At 45.0% G+C, this 24,264-nt stretch overlaps 1 protein-coding gene across 1 annotated transcript in view; it reads right to left on the reverse strand.

Moving 5' to 3' along the window:
- Window positions 1–22,169, reverse strand: part of ABCC3 (ATP binding cassette subfamily C member 3) — a 76,475-nt gene extending 54,306 nt beyond the window's left edge. Inside the window, exon 1 of the mRNA XM_048818082.2 lies at window positions 21,887–22,169. Coding sequence (XP_048674039.2) covers window positions 21,887–21,916 — 30 coding nt within the window. The 5' untranslated portion in view covers window positions 21,917–22,169. The remainder of the gene's footprint in view (window positions 1–21,886) is intronic.
- Between the last annotated feature and the right edge of the window lie 2,095 nt (window positions 22,170–24,264).

A 24,264-nucleotide genomic window follows, 5' to 3' on the forward strand; every position in this document is an offset into this window, starting at 1 on the left:
ACAAAGCTTAACACTGCAGCTTTGGCACAGATGAAACAAAGACACTGGGCTACATTCTTAACTGGTATAAGAAGGAACATGTCATAGAATCATAGAATATCAGGGATGGAAGGGACCCCAGAAGGTCATCTAGTCCAACCCCCTGCTCAAAGCAGGACCAATTCCCAGTTAAATCATCCCAGCCAGGGCTTTGTCAAGCCTGACCTTAAAAACCTCTAAGGAAGGAGATTCTACCACCTCCCTAGGTAACGCATTCCAGTGTTTCACTACCCTCTTAGTGAAAAAGTTTTTCCTAATATCCAATCTAAACCTCCCCCACTGCAACTTGAGACCATTACTCCTCGTTCTGTCATCTGCTACCATTGAGAACAGTCTAGAGCCATCCTCTTTGGAACCCCCTTTCAGGTAGTTGAAAGCAGCTATCAAATCCCCCCTCATTCTTCTCTTCTGCAGGCTAAACAATCCCAGCTCCCTCAGCCTCTCCTCATAACTCATGTGTTCCAGTCCCCTAATCACTTTTGTTGCCCTTCGCTGGACTCTCTCCAATTTATCCACATCCTTCTTGAAGTGTGGGGCCCAAAACTGGACACAGTACTCCAGATGAGGCCTCACCAATGTCGAATAGAGGGGAACGATCACGTCTCTCGATCTGCTCGCTATGCCCCTACTTATACATCCCAAAATGCCATTGGCCTTCTTGGCAACAAGGGCACACTGCTGACTCATATCCAGCTTCTCGTCCACTGTCACCCCTAGGTCCTTTTCTGCAGAACTGCTGCCATGCCATTCGGTCCCTAGTCTGTAGCAGTGCATGGGATTCTTCCGTCCTAAGTGCAGGACTCTGCACTTGTCCTTGTTGAACCTCATCAGATTTCTTTTGGCCCAATCCTCCTATTTGTCTAGGGCCCTCTGTATCCTATCCCTACCCTCCAGCGTATCTACCTCTCCTCCCAGTTTAGTGTCATCTGCAAACTTGCTGAGGGTGCAATCCATGCCATCCTCCAGATCATTAATGAAGATATTGAACAAAAGGGGCCGGCCCGAGGACCGACCTTTGGGGCACTCCACTTGATACCGGCTGCCAACTAGACATGGAGCCATTGATCACTACCCGTTGAGCCCGACGATCTAGCCAGCTTTCTATCCACCTTATAGTCCATTCATCCAGCCCAAATTTCTTTAACTTGCTGGCAAGAATACTGTGGGAGACCGTGTCAAAAGCTTTGCTAAAGTCAAGGAACAACACGTCCACTGCTTTCCCTTTATCCACAGAACCAGTTATCTCATCATAGAAGGCAATTAGATTAGTCAGGCATGACTTGCCCTTGGTGAATCCATGCTGACTGTTCCTGATCACTTTCCTCTCCTCTAAGTGCTTCAGAATTGATTCCTTGAGGATCTGCTCTATGATTTTTCCAGGGACTGAGGTGAGGCGGACTGGCCTGTAGTTCCCAGGATCCTCCTTCTTCCCTTTTTTAAAGATGGGCACCACATTAGCCTTTTTCCAGTCATCCGGGATTTCCCCCGATCGCCATGAGTTTTCAAAGATAATGGCCAATGGCTCTGCAATCACATCCGCCAACTCCCTTAGCACTCTCGGATGCAACACATCCGGTCCCATGGACTTGTGCATGTCCAGCTTTTCTAAATAGTCCCGAACCACTTCTTTCTCCACAGAGGGCTGGTCACCTCCTCCCCATGCTGTGCAAAGCTGAGGGCAGTCATACCAGTATACTGTAATTCCCTAAAAAAAAATCACTCACCACTCTCTCTCTTCTTCTTCTTCTTCTCCTCCCTATGGGAAGGTTTCCTGCAGCTAGGAGGAAAGTAGCAACACTCGCACTTTAAGAGACTCATAAGCAAACCTGTTCCCTGCTCCAAGCTTACCATGCTTTCAGCTTCCACCCACTCAACCTAACAGGATCACAAGACACCCTAACAAAGTGGCCAGCCACAAACCTCCTTCATAGCAGGAACATTTATTTACATTTATTTAGTCAGGATCCTTGTTTCCAATTTGAATTGCTAAACCAACTATCCTCTACCTTGTGCTTTGTTTTTGCCTCCGCTAGTAATTTTGTTCACTGGAGAGAGCATGGAGGAGGGATGAGCATTTGAAAGGGAGAAGAATCTCATGAGACCAGCATACAACAAAAGACTCAGACATCATTTAATTTATTCAAGGTACATAGAAAGGAAAAAAGCAAGGTCCCTAAACTTGCCCTTTTTTATGACCATGACCATGATGAAATGGGTCTCCCTACAATCTGGGTGAGCCACCTATTGGAAGCACAGTCTTACCCAGAAATCTGCTCCATCCCTCCATTCACTTTGATCTTTAAACAAAGCCAGTTTATTCTATTGCCTTTGAAATGCAGACTGTATGGCTGTAAAGCCCATTCTGGGTATGTCTACACTGGAATTAGACACTTGCAGCTGGCCTATGCCAGCTGACTCAGGCTCATGGGAGCCCAGGCTATGGGGCTGTTTAACTGGGCTCAGGTTGCAGCCCGAGCTCGGGGACCCTCCCATCACACAGGATCCTAGTCCAGACTCCAGGCCAAGCCCAAATGTCTACACCGCAGTTAAACAGCCCCTTAGCCCTAGTCCCGTGAGCCCGAGTCAGCTGGCAGGGGCCAGCCATGGGCTTTTAATTGCAATGTAGACATACCCTTTGTAGCAAGATGAGGTCCTGAAACGTAAGTCCTTTCATCAGAGGCCTGGTATGAGGCCTATGGCCTGCGCTAAAGTAATGGTCAAGACTATGCCGATATAAAACAAAGTTAAATTGTGAGCAAGAGGCAGGCCCTGCTCACAGAACGTGACATGAAGAGAGCTGATGCTGCAAAAACACACATATCTAAAAGGTACTGGGCACAAGTGATATAAACACGTGCCAGGATGGTACCAGAACACTCCTGATACTAGCATATTCCTCAGATAACAGGAACATGCTGACCCATCCTAAAGACAGGGTTAAAAGGATAACATGATGGATAGGGTTGTTTTGATCGAACCAACATGTACAAGGTTACAGGCGGCACCTTACTATGTAGAGGAGTTGTACCTCAATATGTCAGTAGTGAGGTGTAACTTGTTTGTACCTGTGTATAAGAATGCACCCCTGAGGGGTTGTCTTTGGCTGAGGGGGCAATGGTAAATCCCGCCACTGACTGAGCCGGTCCATTGTAAGGAAGCGCATATGTACTAGCAAAACTGTAGACATCTGATCTGGGGAGCTAGAGATTGCTTCATTTGGCAATAAACCTGGGCGGGTGCCTTCGTACCTTATCGGAGTCGGTGGTCATTGTGGTTTCTCTTGGGGTCTGCTGTGCCAGCTTTCTGCGCAGAGCCGGGGCAGCAGAGGGAACACAAGCACACAGCCGACTGTTATCAACATTGAATAGAGCAGAGCACCACACTGGTGACATCTGATAACACCCTCAAAGGTCTGCATTAGCTCTTATTTAAACAAGGCAAAAGAAATTGCACAGCTACATTCAAACACCAAGGGAAGAATACTCACTGAAAGTCAATGGGGCTTATGTGCCAAAATCCCATTGTTGCTTTGGAGACTCTCCCCCCTAAAACGAAGCCTTTGCTGATAACAAAAGAGATGCTGATCCAGCATGAACAGTGCAGAGAGTACAGAGTAAGTGATGAAAATGAACAAGTTCTTTACAGCAAGGCTGAACTAATGGGGCACGTTTCTGAATAGCAAAGGCTAATCTGATCTTGCTTCCCTTATGCACATGAGCAGCCCCATGACTTCAAGTCACCTCTTTTCCAGTATCTATATACCATAGTATCTATGCATTTGTAGATAGATGGGGGACTTCAAAATTTTCACTCACCAGAGACTGATAGAAAAGATGAAGACCCCTTAACAAGAACCATGAACAGTACCTTGCTAAGAATCCCCAGCACCTTCCTCCTTTAGCAACTATGGGTGGTTGCTGAGCTTTCTGGCAGATAATTGGCCACAGAGCTCACTACTGCGCTTCTGTCATAAACATACAGCTAAGGGTAGCATAAAATCCCTCTGTTACCTATAAAGGGTTAATCAGTTCCAGTAACCTAGTTGGCACCTGACCAGAAGGACCAATGGGGAAAGATGATACTTTCAAATCTGGGGAGGGGAAAGGGATTTTTTTGTGCTCTTTGTTGTTCTCTCCAAGACAAAGAGAGAGACCAAGCACGTAATCCAGCTCCTACTGAATGATACAACTAAAATTACAGAAATAGTAAGTAATAGCAAGGAAACGCGTTAGAGTATCTTTTGCTTTAGCTTGTGAATTTTCCATATGCTAAGAGGAACGTTTATTCCTGTTTTTTGTAACTTTAAAGTTCTGCCTAGAGGGGAATCCTCTGTGTTTTAAATCTTATTACCCTATAAAATTACCTTCCATCCTGATTTTACAGAGGTGCTTCTTTTACTTTTTTTCTTTATAATAAAGTTCTGTTTTTAAGAATCTGTTTGGGGTTTTTAGTGTCCTAAAAACCCAAGGGTCAGGTCTGTGCTCACCTTGTTTACTCTCAAGCCTCCCCAGGAAAGGGGGTGAAGGGGATTGAGGGGATATTTTGGGGAGACAGGAACTCCAAGTGGTCCTTTTCCTAAACCTTTGTCTAACTCACTTGGCGATGGCAGTGATACCATCCAAGGATGAGGAAGAATTTGTGCCTTGGCGAAGTTTTTAACGTAAGCTGGTAAAAATAAGCTTAGGAGATCTTTCATGCTGGTCCCCATATCTGTACCCTAGAGTTCAGAGTGGGGAGGGAACCCTGACAGCTTTCCACTCAGCTTTCATAGTGACTCCATAAGAACATAAGAATGGCCATACTGGGTCAGACCAAAGGTCCATCCAGACCAGTATCCTGTCTGCTGACCGTGGTCAATGCCAGGTGCCCCAGATGGAGTGAACCTAACAGGTAATGATCAAATGATCTCTCTCCTGCCACACATCTCCACCCTCTGACAAACAGAGACTAGGGATACCATTTCTTACTCCCAGCTAGTAGGTTTACTCCTCTGGCTACTGTGTGTCTGATAGAAGTCAAGGCTTGAAAATGTTATCAATCTCAGTGTCTATCAGGTTGCCCACCATTGTAGTGTTTCAGCAACTTACAGGGGATGAAATAGTTAATAAAACCTAAATATTTATGGCCAATAAAAGATAATGAACATAGGTGGAACTATCTATAAAGCACGGAAAGTATCTAAATAACTGACGATGTTCCCGGGATAACCTAATTTTTTCTTGATGATTAGCTATTTCAGGAGCAGGGAGGGAAATGCTGACATTCTATTTTGCCCTGAATCAATGAGTTAGGTATGAATTTTGTATCAGCAGGAACACTGGGATCCCTTTAAAATCTCTCATCAGATTAAAGCAATTTTCAGGGAGCAGCCAGTTACACTTTACTGGTGAATTATAACCCGTCACGCTAGTGACAACACCTCCAACATCCGCACTACCACTAAATCTCAGTGCAGAACATCACAACTAAGCCATCGCTGTCACTAAAGAGCCATTAAGCCTATGCGCAAAATGCGGGGACTGCGATCCAGAAAAACACAAGTGCAAAGATACTCCTTGCATCGCACCTCTCAAGCTCCCAGATATCCTGGCCCTATTCGCCCATCTCCTAAACCCTGCTCTGCTTGGCTTAGAGGCTCGATGCATCTCATTCCAATTGAAGGTGAGCTCAGACCCACAACATTCAGGAGGAGGACCTAAAAGCTCAGGGGTGTTCGCATCCGGAGTTTTGCTTCGGCCCATTACAGACAGAAGAGTGATTTGCTAAATTCGGATAAGCTCTGTTTCAGATTTCAAGCCCCAATCCCCACCCCCAGTTTTGGGGATGTCTGCAGTGTGCTGCTCTGCCTTCCTAAAAGTCCTGTGCATTTAGGGGCGCCTGGGAATTGCACATAAGTGTCCCTTTCAATAACAACGATCGTCACATCTGCCGGCAGCTCGCTCACCCTACAGAAGATAGAGCAGAATCTGAGGAAAGTCACTGAGGGACCACCTCTCCCCCTCAACTGGAGCCGGCCGGGGGAAGGCCAGGGATATTGCTGATTGCCACCTTTTCTCAGAACAGGATCTTCACAAAGAGACTGAGGCAGCCTGCATCTCTCAGCAGAGCTGTAGAGAAACTGCTTGTGGCTTGCTTCCGCACAAGCGGCAAAGGCTAAAATAGGATAACTGGCAGCCCACTTCTTCAAAGGAGCTGTTGAGAAGGCTCTGGCACCTCTCCCTACCCCAGACTGCTGGAGTTCCACAGTGTCCCACAGCTCCTACAGCCTGCAGAAGGCAATTTGGCAGCAATGTTCTTTAAGCCTCACCACTTTTGCTGCAGTGATACTGTGCAACCGTCTGGATGGCTATGCTGTCAAGACGCAGACTTCTCAGAGCACTAACTTGCCATACTTTTATATTGTTCTGATATTAACTCACTGGCTATGGAATTTATTTACTCTGTAACTGTACTTGGCTATAAAAGACAACAGAAGAGAGACTAGCAATGTTTGCTATCGCATTATGGCAGAGAAGGACTCTCCTTGATATTGCATGCAGGTTGTGAACTTGTGGTTTGTTTGCTAATCGGTCAAGAATAGCATCAAGAACACCCTTCCTCACTGTGGACTTGAATCACCTCTCTTATTCTAGTCTTAGTCCTTTGTGTTTATCAAACCTCCAGCCAGTACTCCGCCAAGTCAGGATCAGGATTTTGATTACCAAGTTCATTTCACTTGACCTAGATTCAAATGGGAGCCAGATTTCAGGCAGGCCATCGAAAAGGTAGAAGCTGTGAGCTGCATTAATTCGCTGCAGTGCACGGTACTCTCCCACCACCCTTTCCTCTTGCGGGGGGAGTGAAATTTCCCTTCAAAAGGTCACTCTTAAATCCCTTCAAAAGGTCACTCACACATGCCCATGACGCACACCGCAATACATTTTACTCTACACTGAGCTATTCACCCAGGGTCCCATAGTGCTTTATGGCAGGAGAAGGAGCATAACAGTGAGCACAAAGCTTGGCTGAAAAAAATTAAGAAGGGGAAGGGGATTCTGACCCGTACACGTGGTTGTGTGGGAACTTTCAAGACCACGAATGGTCTTGACCTCTGCTTTAAATCTTACCTATCCTCTGTGCTATGATCCAGATATCAGGCTAATGGACATTACAAAGGAATCCCTCATGCTGGCTTTCAAATGTTGGCTTCACCGTATGTGAAGTACAGATGTTACTGTAATAATACTCCACCGTACACCTGCAAGGCAAGCTTATAGCTCAGAACTAGGGGTAATTTAATAATATTTGTTGGGATTTGGGCAATTATTTTCACTGAATTCGTTCATTAATACATTATTTTCTCACTTTTAAAAACAATAATCTTGAAATCTTGGTGGCGGCATGAGAGTCAAAAGGAAGCATACATATGAATTCACTCAAACCATTGGAAAGGTGAAGGCCATGGGCACAAGCAGAAGATAACCAACATTCACACAACGGACAAGGTTAATATCTACCATACTATTGACTTGTGTTGGTTATCACTATTTGGTGCATTATTTAAGGTTAAAGTCAGAGTGGCAGGAGGTTGACACAAGAGGAGAGCAGCAGAGAAGGAGAAAAAGTTAAAAGAAGGGGAGAAAAGAGGAAAGATGGTAGACAGGTGGTGGATCTATGGCTCAATAGGTGATATTTAGATCCCATGATAGATCTGGTAGAATTCATCCATGATACTTTTAAGTGATGACGAGACCATTTGCTTAGCTCTGTTGATGGGTGAATAATATTCTGAAAAGAACATTTATTGCAAATCCTGGCAATTTTTTTTGTTTTGCAGTATTTCCCTCTGATATCATCTCACCTCCTCTAAAACAGGAAACGTGGCCTTGTGGTCAGGCACTAGACTGGAACTCAGGAGACCCAGGTTCAAGTTCAGGTTCTGCCACAGACTTCCTCTCACACTCTCTCCATTTCACATTTCTTCGCCTGTAAAGCGGGGCTAGTAATGCTTCCTTTCCTAATGCTTCCTTCCTTCTGTCTATTTAAACAGTGAGTGCTTCAGGACAGGGCCTCTCCCTTACTATGCGGTTATACATCACCTAGCACAATGGTACGGTGGTACCCAATTTCAGTGGGAGCCTGTGGGCATTACCATAATACAAACGGTGACAATAATTCTGTTCAAGGTCTCTAGTGAGCTGCTGAGTTCCAGAAGCCCTTTCACCTTTGGGAACAAAATCATTTGCATTCCTAAAAAAAAAAAAAAAAAGTTATTTCTCCCTTCTATACAGAAACCACAACATGCTTCACTGATCCCAAGATGATTGCTGTCCAACTGACTTGCTGCACCGAATTCCACAAATTAAAATTTTACCAGGGCAAGGGAATGACATTATCTACTGCTTGCAACTGTATCCTAGCAACTTTGATTGTCAAAGGTGGGGTCAAAAGGAAAAAAGAGTTTATATTACCACAAGGCTCAGAGCCTGTTACTTTTTCGTGTGTGCATGCACCAGATCTTAGTTTACCAAATATAATGCCGAGTTTGTTGTCTGTGCTAGTGAAGGACAAACATTGAAAACGTTGAGTTTTCATTTCTAGAGGTAAAAATATAAGGATTTCCTTAACGGTTTATTTTACAGTGTCGAACTGATCTTAACATTCGTAATCCACCAGAGAGAGGACACAATGATGAACCAAATTCTGTCATCAAGAGTCCCACACAGAGTATTGCCAACTCTATGCATTCAACAATCATGGCTCAGACCCCTAAACAATCTTGAGATTGGCTTAAACATCATGTTTAAAAAAACCCATAATATTTGTGTTCTTTCTCTTTGCCTTCTGGCGCTGGACCATTAGGTTACACTGGGGTTGCATTTTCAAGCTTTTCTCTGCAATCATGAGGGTAGGAACTTTACTCTTTTTTTTTTTTTAATGAAAGCTGAGATTCTGCTGTAATCACAGGCATGAACTTTAAGAGAAGCATAAAGTATCATGAAGCATGTGATAAAACCGTGAGAGCTTGCAAAACTGCCCATGTGCATTGGGCCAAACTGCCCTTGGATGCAAAAGGGCAAAGACCAAAGGACACAGGGACACATACTCAGATTAATTATTCTAATAGAATCATCAGCAGCACTATTGTGGTTTTGAATCACAGGATATTATTGCCTTGGATAGAGGGCAGTATGGAGCAAATAAAGTGATGTAAGATCTTGTGAATGAAAGTCAAGAGCAAAAGCAAAGGGAGTTGGGATCATTCTTTCCAGAAAAAAGAGTCAAATCCAAGAGACCTCATAGAAATTGTTGAAGTTACACAAGGCGGAACGAAGAGAAAGACCTCTGTCAACTGTCCTAACCAGCAGCCTGCCCTCGGATACCGTTCTTGCGGGGGGCAACTGTGCAGGCTGCTCTGCTTTGCTGAATAGAGCATTTGAAGGAGGGGTGTCTCAAACTGAAAAACTTCCCATCATCCTTCAGCTAAGAGGGGGGCAATCTTGACAGTCAGAACAAGAGTAGCTTGGTTAGAAATGGGACTGAAGAGCTAAAATTACAAATGTGGCAGTTTCTGCTCCTCTTTATACCCCCTTTCCGACTCCATTTTTCACTGGCACACCTGGGTACCCAGCTGGACAGAAGGCAGACAGACTCACGCTCAAGCACGAGATGAAAGGGGACTGTTGGCAAGAAAGTTTCTTAATGCTGCTTGGATTGTAGCAGAAGAGGGAACAGTCAGGCTAACAGATTCACTGCAGTGCTGATGAGACTCAGTCAGTATCTCGTTGAGGCTGTCTTCAATATCACACTAATATGGGTGTTCACTGATGTAGTATCCAAAGGCCACATGCCACTTAAAGTGACTAAGGATGCTCATATTCCTTAGTTGCAGTGACAATGTGCAGATGAATGTCAAGTCTTGGGGGCAACATCTGAAGCAATCAAATCTAGTGGCAGGTTAGAGGTAGAAGATGAAACAGTTTGGCTAAGAGTTTATACACTGAGGTTAAGGCACATGGGATGCCTACAGAACAGCTTGAACTAGCTAACGCCGACTGGTATCGCAGCACGAATCATATGCTCTAAAGGCTAGATTGCAATGCTGATACTCATAAAAATAGGCCCATTTCATTGAAATGTAGTGAAAAGGAGCTTACAAAATATGATTTCAAAAGTCAGGATATGACCCCCTCCCTGACCTGAAAAGTTTTTTCATCTATTTTTTTTTTCCTAAGTGGAATTGGCTGCCCTGTCGGACAGGGCAGCCAAAACAAGGAAGGAGGAAAGATAGGATCAGACTATGACGATGAAAGAAAGCGATAATCCTGGAATGGAAACGAGAGCAAAAGGAGAACTGGTCTGTGAACACTGTCACATTGTTCTGCCACTGGTTGTGTTCACGTTATAATTCTTGTGCAATATAAATCCATCAGCTTGAATGGGACTCTGTTAAATAGTAACCAATTTTTAGTGTAGAAGAAATACACTAGATGTTTTGTGGGGGTTGTAATTTAGAATTGATGTCTATAAACCAGATTGACACCTTTCATTGACAACGCCTTGCCTTTCCCTTATCTCTTGTAGGATGCTTTCTCCATACTGGAACAGTATGGTATTAATAGCACACAGAAGTATAAAGAGACCCATCATTGAGTCCATCTCCCTGTGAAAATAAAGGATGTATCAGACATTAGACAAACATGATGCCTGAAGTCCAATGCTGAAGTCCTCATTCAGCTGGAAGTCCTCATCAGCCAACATTACCTAAATAAGAAAAATTTAAAAAGCAGCTAAGTGACTTAGTCCCACTGAAAGATACAAGTGTCTAAATCACTTAGGTACTTTTGAAAATGTATCCAATGTTCCCTAATACTGGTATAGCAATTTTCAACTTCAAAGTGCTTTAAAAATACTAATTATATATAATAAGACAGAAGATTTTTTGTAAATAATAAGATGTAGAGATTTTTTGCAGAACAGTATTTTAAAAGGTCTACTGAAAGAGCAGGCATATCTCTGAAGATAACTGATTACAGAGCACTGGGAACTGTGTTACCAGAAAAACTAGTCAACAAGGTTAGCAGAAAGAGATGGCGTTAGGATATCAAAGTACAAGCTAAGGGTCTGATCCTGAAGTTGGATCTGCACAGCAGACCCTGGTGCGCATACAGAGTTCCCTGGCTCCAGTGAGGTTCTACATGAGAGCAACAGTTCAATTGTGTGATGGGAACATAAAAATTAGACGTTCTTGAAATATTTGAATTATATGATGCTTTTTGTATTTCACTGAAGAGGAGATACTTTGTTCAAAGTGAAATACTGCACGTCACTAATCAATTCACAATTTTGACCAGTTTGTTTACCAAGACAAAAATCAGGAAAGGCATATAAAAAAGGAAATGCTACATATTAAAATGGAAGCTGATTGCAATTTTTATTTGAACCTTTTTTCAACCAAAAAATGGCCTTTTTGCAAAACTAAACTTTTTTTATGAAAAGATTTGATTATTTTCAATATTCTCAATCAAAACCCAGAATGTCAACATTTTAAATTTGTTTGTGTTTTCTCCATCTTCTTTCCCCTTCTGTACTGAATACAACACAATACGCGATAACCAGGGTTTGGAGGGTTTTTTTCCCCATTTCACTCTCTCATTTTCTTTCTCTCACACATTCCCCCATTTTTCCTTTCCCTCCTCTAACTTTTCGGCAGTTTAGGATGTTTGGAAAATTTACAAAATGGCAAAGAATACAAAAGAGCCCAATCATTCATTCATTCAGTTGCATGGGGGTGGCGAGCATGCAGGGGAAACAAGTAGACATTTTTAATTTCAGAAGTTTCCATTTTTTATTTTTGAAAAAAGATTTTGCAAAAATTTTGGAAAAAATGAAAAAACCATTACTTTTTGAAACAAAAATGACTTCAACATTTGAAAAAAAATCATGTAAACAGTTTTTCCCCTGTTCCAACCAATTCTAATAAAAATGCTATCGGGTATATATTCACTAGCATTTGAAATGGCTGAAAATGGCATGAATCTTGTTAAGTTGACCTCAGCTCTGATCCTGCAATGAGATCAGTGAGGGGTCAGGTGTCTGCCCATATGGTCCTTGCTGCAGGATCAAGGCCATGACATTCATTAAAAAAAAAAAGATAACTATAAAGATGTCTGGCAGCTGTGACTGCTGCTGTTTCCTTTAGCTCAGCCAAGTAAAGTGTAATTGGACATAGGCCCACCCTGGATAGCTATAATATCAAGCTAGGAGGGGACAGATTTATAGCCATGAGTAAAACTCAGCTTTACTGTATTGAGAAATTAAAGATCCCTCTTTCACAGACTGCCCAGGGGAATTTATTTAAGTTTTCAAACACTGAGGTCTTTTGATTGAATTTTAATACATCACATGAATAGCAAATGGGAAAAAGAGAGAAGTCTCAAATTTTTGTACTGGTGACCCCTTTCACACAGCAAGCCTTTGAGTGCGACCCACCCTTATAAATTAAAAACACTTTTTTATATATTTAACACCATTATAAATGCTGGAGGCAAAGCAGGGTTTGGGGTAGAGATTGACAGCTCGTGACCCCCCATGTAATAACCTCGTGACCACTTCAGTGGTCCCGACCCCAGTTTGAGAACCCCTGTTTTATACTCTTCTCTGTGGCCATGTAATGAGAAAGTAATCAATTGCTCTGTACACCCACTTCTCAAGTGATTCATGGTTTCATCTCAGATATTGTTTCCATAGGAGAGAAAATTTATGGAATTCATATCTTTCAGACGGTTGGGTGTTTACATACATTCTCAGCATTGCTTAAGCTGAAAAGGTCATAGCTAGAGTTGGATAAAACTTCATGTCAAAACCTGAAGGAATTCACCTGGGCTTTGAATTTCACTGTGCAAGTCAACTTCCCTGATTGCCTTTAAACCTCAGAGAAAAGTCAGATAGGCCTGGGACCATTACTCTCTCCACGTAGACCCTCCCTCACATAGACCCCCTGTTTCCAGAATCTCCATTTCCCTCTTTAGGTGTCCGGTGGGGCTTCTTGTACTATTAACACTTCCCCAAGAAGATTTTTTGGGGCGGGGGGACAATTAGGTCAACCGTCCTCAATTCATTGTAAGAGCCTTCAAGGGAATAAGCTACCTGATATCCCTCTCCTGCTCCCCCCCCCCCCCCCCGCGAGTAGCATCATATCTGCTATGATTAGATGGCTTCCCAGTAGGAGGTACTATAGTATTTAGGAATTTTCCTTTCAGGATGTGTCTGATGGGAGAGTACAGTGTTGAGGAGAAAGGAACAAAGCCTGAATGCTGCACTGTCTTGGTTCCCTCTTCTTATGCTTGAACACTGAACAGCATCCTAGAATCTCTCCTCTGCTCCTGCTTATACCCTTGCTCATTCCTTTTACCACAGGCTGGCACTCAAGATGGCCCTAGGCCGTACAGCAGTAAGGGATGGGTGGTAAAAGTTAGACTAGAATGGGCTCTGTTCTCTTGCAGTAGGAATTGTGACATTTTCAAAGATGGTGCCAAATTGATGCCCACACATTTCTCAGTTTAACCAGACCCGGAGGTGGTGTTTTTCCTTACAAAATACAAACAGCAATACCAGAGCAAGATTATCCTTGTCATGATTTAAAAAAACAAAAACCCCACATTATAATGAAGTGTCGTCTTCATGGGGTCCATTAACTGCCACAGTCAACCAGGGAGTGTCACAGATTCTCATACACTGGAACATTTCTCTGTGCTACATTTTACTTCTTAATCTCTTCTTCTACAGATGTGAAAATACACATCAGTCCACTCTCTTGACTGCACATAGGAGGATGCTGATGGGTGCAAGTCATTCTAGATCTAATGGTGCATTTATACTATGCTCATCATTATATTATCGGAGTGCTTAATTGGCATTAGTTGTGTTCAGGATATTGAGAACACAACTATCCTTTTAGGGAAGCAAAATATAATAGATTCCAAGGCCTGAAGAAACTATTATGATCATGTAGTTTGATCTCCTGCATAAAATAAGCCACAATAATATAGTTTACGGTGATTCTTTACGAACAACATCCACTTTTAGATAAATGAAATCTCCTTTTGTCATCTTTGTTGACATAGTAAACATGGGGATACAAGGATCTTAAGCTGCTTTATAAACATTAAACACCTCTCTGATGTCCTATTTGATACATGGGGTAACTGAAGTGCAGAGACCATGTAGTCTAGCCAACATCACAGCAGAAGTCTGTCCCTAAAAGTTGTCCTGCGTTAGCCACTAGACTCCCCCTGTTGGAACTAATGTTACAGTAAAAGTGCAATGGGATAACTTGAAACTTCACAACTTTATTTGGGCTTTAAATAAAAAAACTTTTCCACCAGGGACTTTTACATTGAATTTTTATTTGTTTAAAATAAACTGACTATAGATGTATTGAACTATATCGGCGCTGACTCTGCCAGTACAAAAAGACTCACCCCGTTCTTGAAATAGCCCACTTCCTCCCCCTCACAGCCCCCTGCATTGTTTTGAACTGAAAACGAGGTTAAATGCAACACGTAAGTGGCTAAGAGGGGAAATTACTCACATTTGAGAGGGACGTTTTGTGCAAAATGACCCATTAGGTTTGTTTCTGGAATGACAAAATGAATGAAAGTCACTTGACCCAACTCTGCCCAGTTACACAGCATGCCTGACTCAGAAAGAAGGGATATCATGCCAGCCTGCAGATCATGGAAAGCTTCCATTCTGGTGCCTGGAGCTATGCTAAAGACAAGCACAGACATCTTGCTCATTTTCACATGAATTCAGCATTGCCACTGGTTATGTCTTTCTTGAAATTGCATCAGAGTCCCTGGATAAAATAAGATTAGCTTCAAGTGGGATGGGAAAAATGAGGCATGTGTCAAATGTCAAGGCACAGATTAATCTGGGAGCAGAGAATCGTGGGTTGAACAAGGGTATCAAGAGAGAGGAATAAGCCCTAATCTGATCTCCAAAATGACTAATTAGTTGTTCTCTCATTTGAAACACATCATTTGCCTATCTATTTATTTATAAAAACAGGCAGCTTCTCCTCCAGACTCCTGGTGCAATTACATTCTATCTATTTTAGGTACTTATATGGCCCCCCAATGCCATAGTATCTGAGTGCCTCACAACATCCTTGTCGTGAAATGGGGATAGGAGGCACAGAAAGACAAAGTGACTTATCCAAACTCGCACAGGGAATTGAACTCAGCTTCGCAAAGCCCAGGTTAGTACTCCAACCACTGGACCATCTTTCCTCAGCTAAGAACGAATTATAAGAAGCAACTCACTGTCTGTGATGGGCAGCATCCCGGACAGCTCTCCCCACACTTCTTAAAACACCCTCGGCGACCCACCCATCAGCAAGGACTCCATCACTCCACTGACCCTCAAGCCTATGCTTGAATAAACGGAAGGCCTCTTGTGCTCTGAAGGTTCAACTCAGTCAAACCAGTAAGTCATGACCAACCAACAGGGAGGTATGTCCAAGAGCCCTTAGGAAGGGTAGGCGATGATCACCGTCCCCCTGTGGGGTCTCTCTGAAAGAAATGATCACAGGCACCTAAAAGCACCCTCGTCCACTAGGTTTCATCTCATTATCCACAAAAGCTGGTTACATAGCTCGTAATGTCAGAATGAGCATCTGCTTTGAGCTGATCCTGAGCCAAAAAGCCCATTGCTGACTCCTGAGTATGCAGGTCCAAAACCTGACTAACTGAGGACCATGAGTTACAGAGTTGAAGGTTTTCCTCCAAAAATACCTGGCTTACGCAAAGCTGAAGTAGAGGGACTGCCATAGGAGATGCTCTCTACCATGGGCCAAGATCAGGAACATAGAGGACTTAATAGATTCAAATCAAATCAAAATCTACAGTTATACGCTGAAGCGTCAATGTAACATGCCCGTCCCAGCTTGCGCCACTAACACAACAGGGACAAGTTCGGCTCTTCGTTAGTTGTATGCAACTCCTGCTGACCTGGAAAATACTGCCAACCATTAAAGCACCACACTACTATAAACTTCCTTACGAAAGACAATGCCATTGGTTCAATACAAACTCCACAGATATAAAGACCATCCTTGCCTGGGCAGACACACTGAACAGAGACAGGGATTGATTATGATGTATTTGTATTACAGAAGCAATCCGAGGCCTCAGTAAAGATAAGAGACTCAAGTACGGTACAAAAAAATAATCACATGAACACAAGGTCTTAATAGTGAGGATAATTAACCACTGGAACAGCTTATCAAGGGATGTTGTGGATTCTCCATCATGTGAAGTCCTTAAATCAAGATTGGAAGTGGAAATCCACGATTGTTGTCACTGAAATTCAGGAAGACAGATAAGGAAACGGTTGTAACACAAATGTAAAAACACCGAGGGAGATTTTCAGAAGCTCCTCAGGGATCTAGGGTAAAATTTTCAAAAGCACTCAGGGGATTTAGGCTCCTAAATCCCACGGGCTTTCAATGAGAATGGGGCACCTATGTCCTTTAGGTGCTTTTGAGAACTCTACTCTTAGTGAATGGGACTTGTACTTCTAAAGCCCTTAGATGCTTTTGAAAATCTTACCCAACATTGTTATCGCACGATTTCTGCTAACCTGGTCATGCTAGATCTAAATGAGCACACAACTCAAGGAGGAGAACAATGATGGCTTTGAATCTCATATGCATAACACCCCCCCCCCCCCCGCAGTCTGGATCTGGCTGTGCACCAGTCCACTCCCGCAGTGTATGCAAGAGCAACTGGAAGACTGCTCTATCTTATGCTAGGGGATCCCTAACCATAACCCCTCTTGCTGCCCAGAAGAGATGTGTCAAAGGAACTCTGCACCACTGGATGATCTCTGTATGGCTGATCACGCTGGCGTTATGGCACTGTGTGCTAGGTTCAGCATAAAGCAACTGCAGGACAGCCGAGGATCAGGGCCATAATCGTCAAAGATGTGTGCCAACCAAACAAAATAGAAATCTGACAGACAGACAAAACAATGTGACAGAGTCAGGAAAATAATCCTAATTAATTAGAAAAGATTCACAGATTTTAAGGCCAGAACGGACCAGTGCATTCCTCAAATCTGATCTCCTGCATAACCCAGGTCAGAGAATTCCACCCAATAATTCATGCATCAAACCAGACACGTTGTTGAGCTGCACACAGCATCTTTCAGAAGACATCCAGATCGTAATTTAAGGATTACAGGTAATAAAGAATCCATCACATCCCTAGGTAAGCAGCTCCAATAGTTACTCTTGAAATAGTTAACTACTCTCAAAAGCAAAACTCCATGTGATTATAGAACTTCTATCCCAGCTCCCGTACTTGTGAGTACACTTATGTGTAACAGTACTGCATAAAGTATTAACACCACAACTACAACCTGCATCATTGCCGGTACATTTTACACGTAAATATTGCGCGCCCCCCCTCCCCGCACTGTTTTGTTAACAAATATTGCTACTGCAGTTTAGTGCTGTGGACCAATGTTCTCCCAGGAATTGTTAAACAAGAGAATATTTCTTTTATATGTAATCAACATTTTGATCTGTGTGGTGAATAATTGCCAAGACATATTATACTGTTTTCACTTGTACTTGTTTATAAGGGATTACACTAGTAGTAAGTGGAAATCTTGATTGAACAGGTATTCTCTGTTACTAGCAAGACATAATCCCCCATATCGAGAAATGATATATTTGATAGTGAACTGAACACAGACAAAAGTATATAAATCTCAGTTTCAAAGCGACTTGGGGCAGATTTTAAAGATATTTATGTGCCTGACAGCACAAATAGGCACTTACTGAGATTTTCAAAAGCACCTAAATTCCACTGATTTTGCGGAGGTTAGGTGCTTAAGTACTTTTGAGAATTCCACTCGGCCCCAGATTTTTAAATGTATTTAGGCATTGGTGCACTCAGAATTGCAAAGCCTAACTGATTTAGGAGTCTAAATCTCTTTCAAAAGGGATTTAGACATTTAGGAGCCAAAATGGGATTGTCGATCATAAGTGCCTAAATCCCTTTTTAAAATGAAATGTAAGCATTGCAATGCTAAGCACAGCAAAGCCTGAATACCTTTAAAAATCTGGGCCGAGGTACCTGTCTGCATCTTTAGACTCCTAAATACCCGTACAAATCTAACCTTAGGCCCTTAAATGCCCAAGTCACTTTTGAAATTAGGACTGAGGGCATGTCCACACGGAACAGCAATGCACATTACAGGAGTGTAATTTCCATGTTAAAGTGCACTGGGGAACTTTTAATGTGCATCAGTAGGGTCTACATGGACCACTTAGTGTACTTTAGAAATCACACCCTGGAGTGAGCATCGCTGCTGCATGTAGACAAGCCCTTAGGCGGGTTTGAAAAATCTTAGCCTTGCTATTGTATGCAAATTAATGAAATAAATACTTTACTGTTCTACAATAACAGACTAGGGCCACAGTTCAGCAAAGCACTTACGTCCATCCCCATTGAAATAGCAATGGACATGCTGTCAAAGTTCCAGGCTAGCCATACCTCTCTCCACGCTGTGGTCTCTCTCACTGTACCCCACAGGCTTTAGGCCTTGTGGCTTTACCTCTCCCAAACTGGAATTCTCCCACTCTTACACTGGGCTGCAGCATCTTGTGCAACAACTGAGTTTACCCAGCAGGTCCGACAGCTTCTGACACCCGTGGCTTTTCCCTTCTGGAGCCTGTGACCAACGGTGAATATACTGACCAGACAGCCTTCTTAAAACCAAGGTATTGTCTATTTTACAGCAGGAACAAAGCTTTTAGAGAAAAAAAGATTTTAAAACAGTCTCTGTGCGTGTCTGTCTTACCATTACCTGATGGTAATCTCCATGCCTAAATTCTTCAGAGAGCCCCCACAGGTGCCTGTTATCGTAGCCTAACCGCTCTGAACAACTCCCTCCTCTCTTAAGAGAGTGTCCCATTTTAAAGTCCCAAGATTATTTTGTTCTTCTGCATTCCTGGGCTTTGGCCCTTCTGGTTAAAACCACTCCTGCAGGCTCAGCAGGAGGTGAAGCCAGAGTCCTCAGAGACCAGGGCTCTGCCATTGTCCTGTAACAGCCCTCAATTTTTTCTGGAAAGCAGCTTAGCTTGAGTAGAGCTGGGTGGAATTTTTCAGATGAATAATTTATTGGATGAAAAATGCAGTTTCAGTCAACCCAAACCTTTTCCCGTATTTAATACAAATATTTTCGGCCTTTCACAAACCAACTAGAAGGCAGAGACAATGTTTGTAATGGTGCTACTGTCCCTCTCCTTTTAACCTTTAGCCCAGTGTTTCAGGCCCTCACCTGGGGCATGGGACACCCAGGTTCAACTCCCCACCCTGAAATGGACTTCAAATATTTTTGGAACTGCCACCAAACCAAAAAATCATTTATTTTACCCACTCTAATCTTAATCCATTCTTTGTCCTTCCTGCTTGTTTTTCTCTCAGTAGCCCTCTTATTAAACTAAACCAACATAATTCATACAGTAAACAACCTCATAACCAGGTCCTCATGGAGTATTCATAAATTATTACAGAGCAGCTCCAAATCTGTCACACACACTTGCGTGGCAGCGACTTCATTGAGCTCCATGTGAAGTTTGGGTTTGCCTGTGTGGATCAGGTCACAGGACTGAGACCTAGAGCTCTGAGGTTTATTAACAGCTGTTACTACAGTTTGGGGAAACACTGAAGAGTACATTTTATTAATAACACTTAGCATTTAGACAGGGCTTTTAAATTTCAAAACACCTTACAGTAATGACAACACATCCCACAATTAACACTCTAGCAGGCTTAATATGGTCAGAGTTTGAAACATGCCCCAGACACCCAGTAGCAAGACAAGTAGCCTTGCAAGCCAGAGGTGATATGAAAGATGAGAGTGGGGAGTAAGGTGTCCCACCTGCAAAAACCAGGGGCAAGCCCTGGTGACAAGCCCAGAGCGTTGTGCCAAACGACCACCACCAGGGTGTTGCTCCTTGACCCTGCCTGGGGACTCCATCTTTTGTATTATCTTCTAGCTGTTAGGTCTTTGATAAATGTGTAGTTTCCCCCCTAGTTGCTCGGAAGGAGAAAGTGATTTCTATTTCTTTCCCTACTCCACAGCCTCCTGGCTGCTGCAAGAAAGGAAAGGTTGCTTCTATGTTCCTCGCCCAGTGCTACTCAGCTGCTACAAGGGGGACAAGTCTCCGCTCTTCTACCATTTCCCCCCTTGCCTGCCTCTGCAGTTGCTCAGAACTTCCACTAACAGCAACAGTATGAATACGGTTCTTGACCCTTTGAGCGATGTTGGCTGGACTCTGAATGACAGTACCTGAATAACACAGCAGTAGCTGGCATTTTGATTGTGATCTTCTCAACCATAAGGGCTAGAAATAATTTTATAAAAGAATGGAAGCTTAATCTCTGCAGAAATCAATAGACTCAGGACAGCTGTAAGTGAAGGCACTTCTACAGCACTTTCCATCTCAGGGTCTCAAAAAACAACAATACCCAGCTTCCATAGAGTCCTTTTCATCAGATCTCAACGAGGTTTAAGTACATTAAAAATCATTTAAGATGAGGAAACTGAACCAATGAAGTGACTCGCCCCAGGTCACCCAGCAGGCTAGTGACAGGGCTGGGAGTAGGACCCACGCCTTCTGAGTCCCAGACCTGTGCTCTATCACTAGGCTGGGCTGCATTTTGCCAACAGGAGTGAGCTGAGCCTTCCACACCCCCTCTGTGCTATCTTATTACTCCCACATTTTAAGGCAGGAAAATTAAGGCACAGGGAGGCGAAGCAATTTGTCCAAGGCCAGGGTAGAATTTCGGTGGGAGCCAGAGCTTGATTTGCAGAGGACTCCCAGCTACAGCTGAAGTCAGTGAGAGCTGCAGGCACTCGGCACCTCTGAAAAAGCCAGCCCAGGCCTAACACCATCCAGCCCCAAGAGCACCCTGTAACAGGGCACCAACCACCCATCCTGATCAGCCCTGGTGGGTTCATTGGGGGCTGATGCTCTGGGGTGACCGATGAGATGCTGCTGCCTGCTCTCTCAGCCACCCACGTGGACCAAACCTCCCCAGCCTCATTGGGACTGCTCTGAAGTCAACACAGCAGGCTGGAAAAGCTCTATGGTGCCAACGGGGGGTCTTTAAACCCCTCCTTATACCGCTCTGCACCCCTACCAGCCTATAGCAGTGAGCAGACACCAGCCTGGGAGCCGCCTCTCCTCCAGGGTCCCAGACTTTCTGGGTTCTTTTCAAGCAGTAGTTTTCAACCTGTGGTCTGGGGACCCCCGGAGGGGCCGCAGACTCTATCTAAAATTTTCAACGGGGTCTGCGCCCCCATTCGAAATGCTTTAGGGGCCTGCAAATGAGAAAAGGGGAAGAAGGCAAGAAAAAAAAAAAAAAAGGTCGAAAACTCCTGCTTTAAGCCCAAGACACATGGCAAATCCCCTCCATCGCTGGGACAGAGCCCACGGGGGGCCTCCAGCGCATCTCCAGGGGCCGGACTGCTCCTTGCTCCCAGGAGCTGTTTTCAGGGGCGCTCTCCCGCCCCCACCGCTGCCAAACCCCCAAGCGGTGGGGCTCGCCCCCCACCCCGAGCGCCCTAGCAGGGGGTTCATCCCCCTTGAGCTCCCCCCCCCCCGCCGCCCATCAGTACGTCCCCCTTGACCGGCTGGGAGGGGGCCGATGAGCCGGCGGGGGGGGCTCTGTCTGTCTCCGGGGCAACTCGCCTGGGACGGCAGCGCCCTACCCCTTGCTGGCGGGGACGGGACCCGGGCGCTGCTCCCGCCGGGGGATGCCCCGGCCCGCGGGGCGCCGCCGCTTACCCAAAAGCGGGAGCCGCAGAAAGCCTCCATGGTGCGGGGCCGAGCCGAGCGGCAGGGCAGACCGGGCAGCGCTCGGAGAGGCGGCTCCTTCCCCAGCAGCCGGGCGGTGAGCGCAGCGCAGCCCGGCCCTCTTCCGCCACGCTGGGGCGGACGCTCGGCTCGCACGGCAGGGAAGTGGGGGCGGGGAGCCGGGCCGTTCGCCTGGGTGGGCGCCCCCGGGGGTGGGGCCCTAGCCGGCCTGGGCTGGCCCCCGCGGCCCGGGGAAGGTTCCAAAGCCGGGGAGTCCCTCATTCAGGAGCGGCTGAATCGGTTACAGGTTTCAGAGTAGCAGCCGTGTTAGTCTGTAGTCGCAACAAGAAAGGGAGGACTGGTGGCACCTTAGAGACTAACCAATTTATTTGAGCATGAGCTTTCGTGAGCTACAGCCCACTTCATCGGATGCATTCAATGACGTGAGCTGTAGCTCACGAAAGCTTATGCTCAAATAAATTGGTTAGTCTCTAAGCCCTGGTCTACACTAGGACTTTAGATCGAATTTAGCAGCGTTAAATCGATTTAAACCTGCACCCGTCCACACAATGAAGCCCTTTATTTCGACTTAAAGGGCTCTTAAAATCGATTTCCTTACTCCACCCCTGACAAGTGGATTAGCGCTTAAATCGACGTTGCCGGCTCGAATTTGGGGTACTGTGGACACAATTCGATGGTATTGGCCTCCGGGAGCTATCCCAGAGTGCTCCATTCTGACCGCTCTGGACAGCGCTCTCAACTCAGATGCACTGGCCAGGTAGACAGGAAAAGAACCGCGAACTTTTGAATCTCATTTCCTGTTTGGCCAGCGTGGCAAGCTGCAGGTGACCATGCAGAGCTCATCAGCAGAGGTGACCATGATGGAGTCCCAGAATCGCAAAAGAGCTCCAGCATGGACTGAACGGGAGGTACGGGATCTGATCGCTGTTTGGGGAGAGGAATCCGTGCTATCAGAACTCCGTTCCAGTTTTCGAAATGCCAAAACCTTTCTGAAAATCTCCCAGGGCATGAAGGACAGAGGCCATAACAGGGACCCGAAGCAGTGCCGCGTGAAACTGAAGGAGCTGAGGCAAGCCTACCAGAAAACCAGAGAGGCGAACGGCCGCTCTGGGTCAGAGCCCCAAACATGCCGCTTCTATGATGAGCTGCATGCCATTTTAGGGGGTTCAGCCACCACTACCCCAGCCGTGTTGTTTGACTCCTTCAATGGAGATGGAGGCAATACAGAAGTAGGTTTTGGGGACGAAGAAGATGATGAGGAGGAGGTTGTAGATAGCTCACAGCAAGCAAGCGGAGAAACCGGTTTTCCCGACAGCCAGGAACTGTTTCTCACCCTAGACCTGGAGCCAGTACCCCCCGAACCCACCCAAGGCTGCCTCCTGGACTCAGCAGGCGGAGAAGGGACCTCTGGTGAGTGTACCTTTTAAAATGCTATACATGGTTTAAAAGCAAGCATGTGAAAGGATTACTTTGCCCTGGCATTTGCGGTTCTGCCTTTGCAAAAGGTTTCTGGGGAGGGCAGCCTTATTTCGTCCTTCATGGTAGGACACTTTACCACTCCAGGCCAGCAACACGTACTGGGGAATCACTGTAGAACAAAGCATTGCAGTGTATGTTTGCTGGCATTCAACCAAAATCCGTTCACGCGGTGGGAGGAGGCAAAATGCGACCTTGTAACGAAAGCACATGTGCTATGTATGTAATGTTAACTTTCAAGGTTTACCCTGAAAGAGTGTAGCCACTGTTTTATAAAATGTGTCTTTTTAAATACCGCTGTCCCTTTTTTTTTCTCCACCAGCTGCATGTGTTTCAATGATCACAGGATCTTCTCCTTCCCAGAGGCTAGTGAAGCTTAGAAAGAAAAAAAAACGCACTCGCGATGAAATGTTCTCCGAGCTCATGCTGTCCTCCCACACTGACAGAGCACAGACGAATGCGTGGAGGCAAATAATGTCAGAGTGCAGGAAAGCACAAAATGACCGGGAGGAGAGGTGGAGGGCTGAAGAGAGTAAGTGGCGGGCTGAAGACAGGGCTGAAGCTCAAAGGTGGCGGCAGCGTGATGAGAGGAGGCAGGATTCAATGCTGAGGCTGCTGCAGGACCAAACCAGTATGCTCCAGTGTATGGTTGAGCTGCAGCAAAGGCAGCTGGAGCACAGACTGCCACTGCAGCCCCTCTGTAACCAACCGCCCTCCTCCCCAAGTTCCATAGCCTCCACACCCAGACGCCCAAGAACACGGTGGGGAGGCCTCCGGCCAACCAGCCACTCCCCCACAGAGGATTGCCCAAAAAAAAGAAGGCTGTCATTCAATAAATTTTAAAGTTGTAAACTTTTAAAGTGCTGTGCTTA

The sequence above is a fragment of the Caretta caretta genome, chromosome 14 (assembly GCF_965140235.1).
Source record: "Caretta caretta isolate rCarCar2 chromosome 14, rCarCar1.hap1, whole genome shotgun sequence".
Lineage (NCBI taxonomy): Eukaryota > Metazoa > Chordata > Testudines > Cheloniidae > Caretta > Caretta caretta.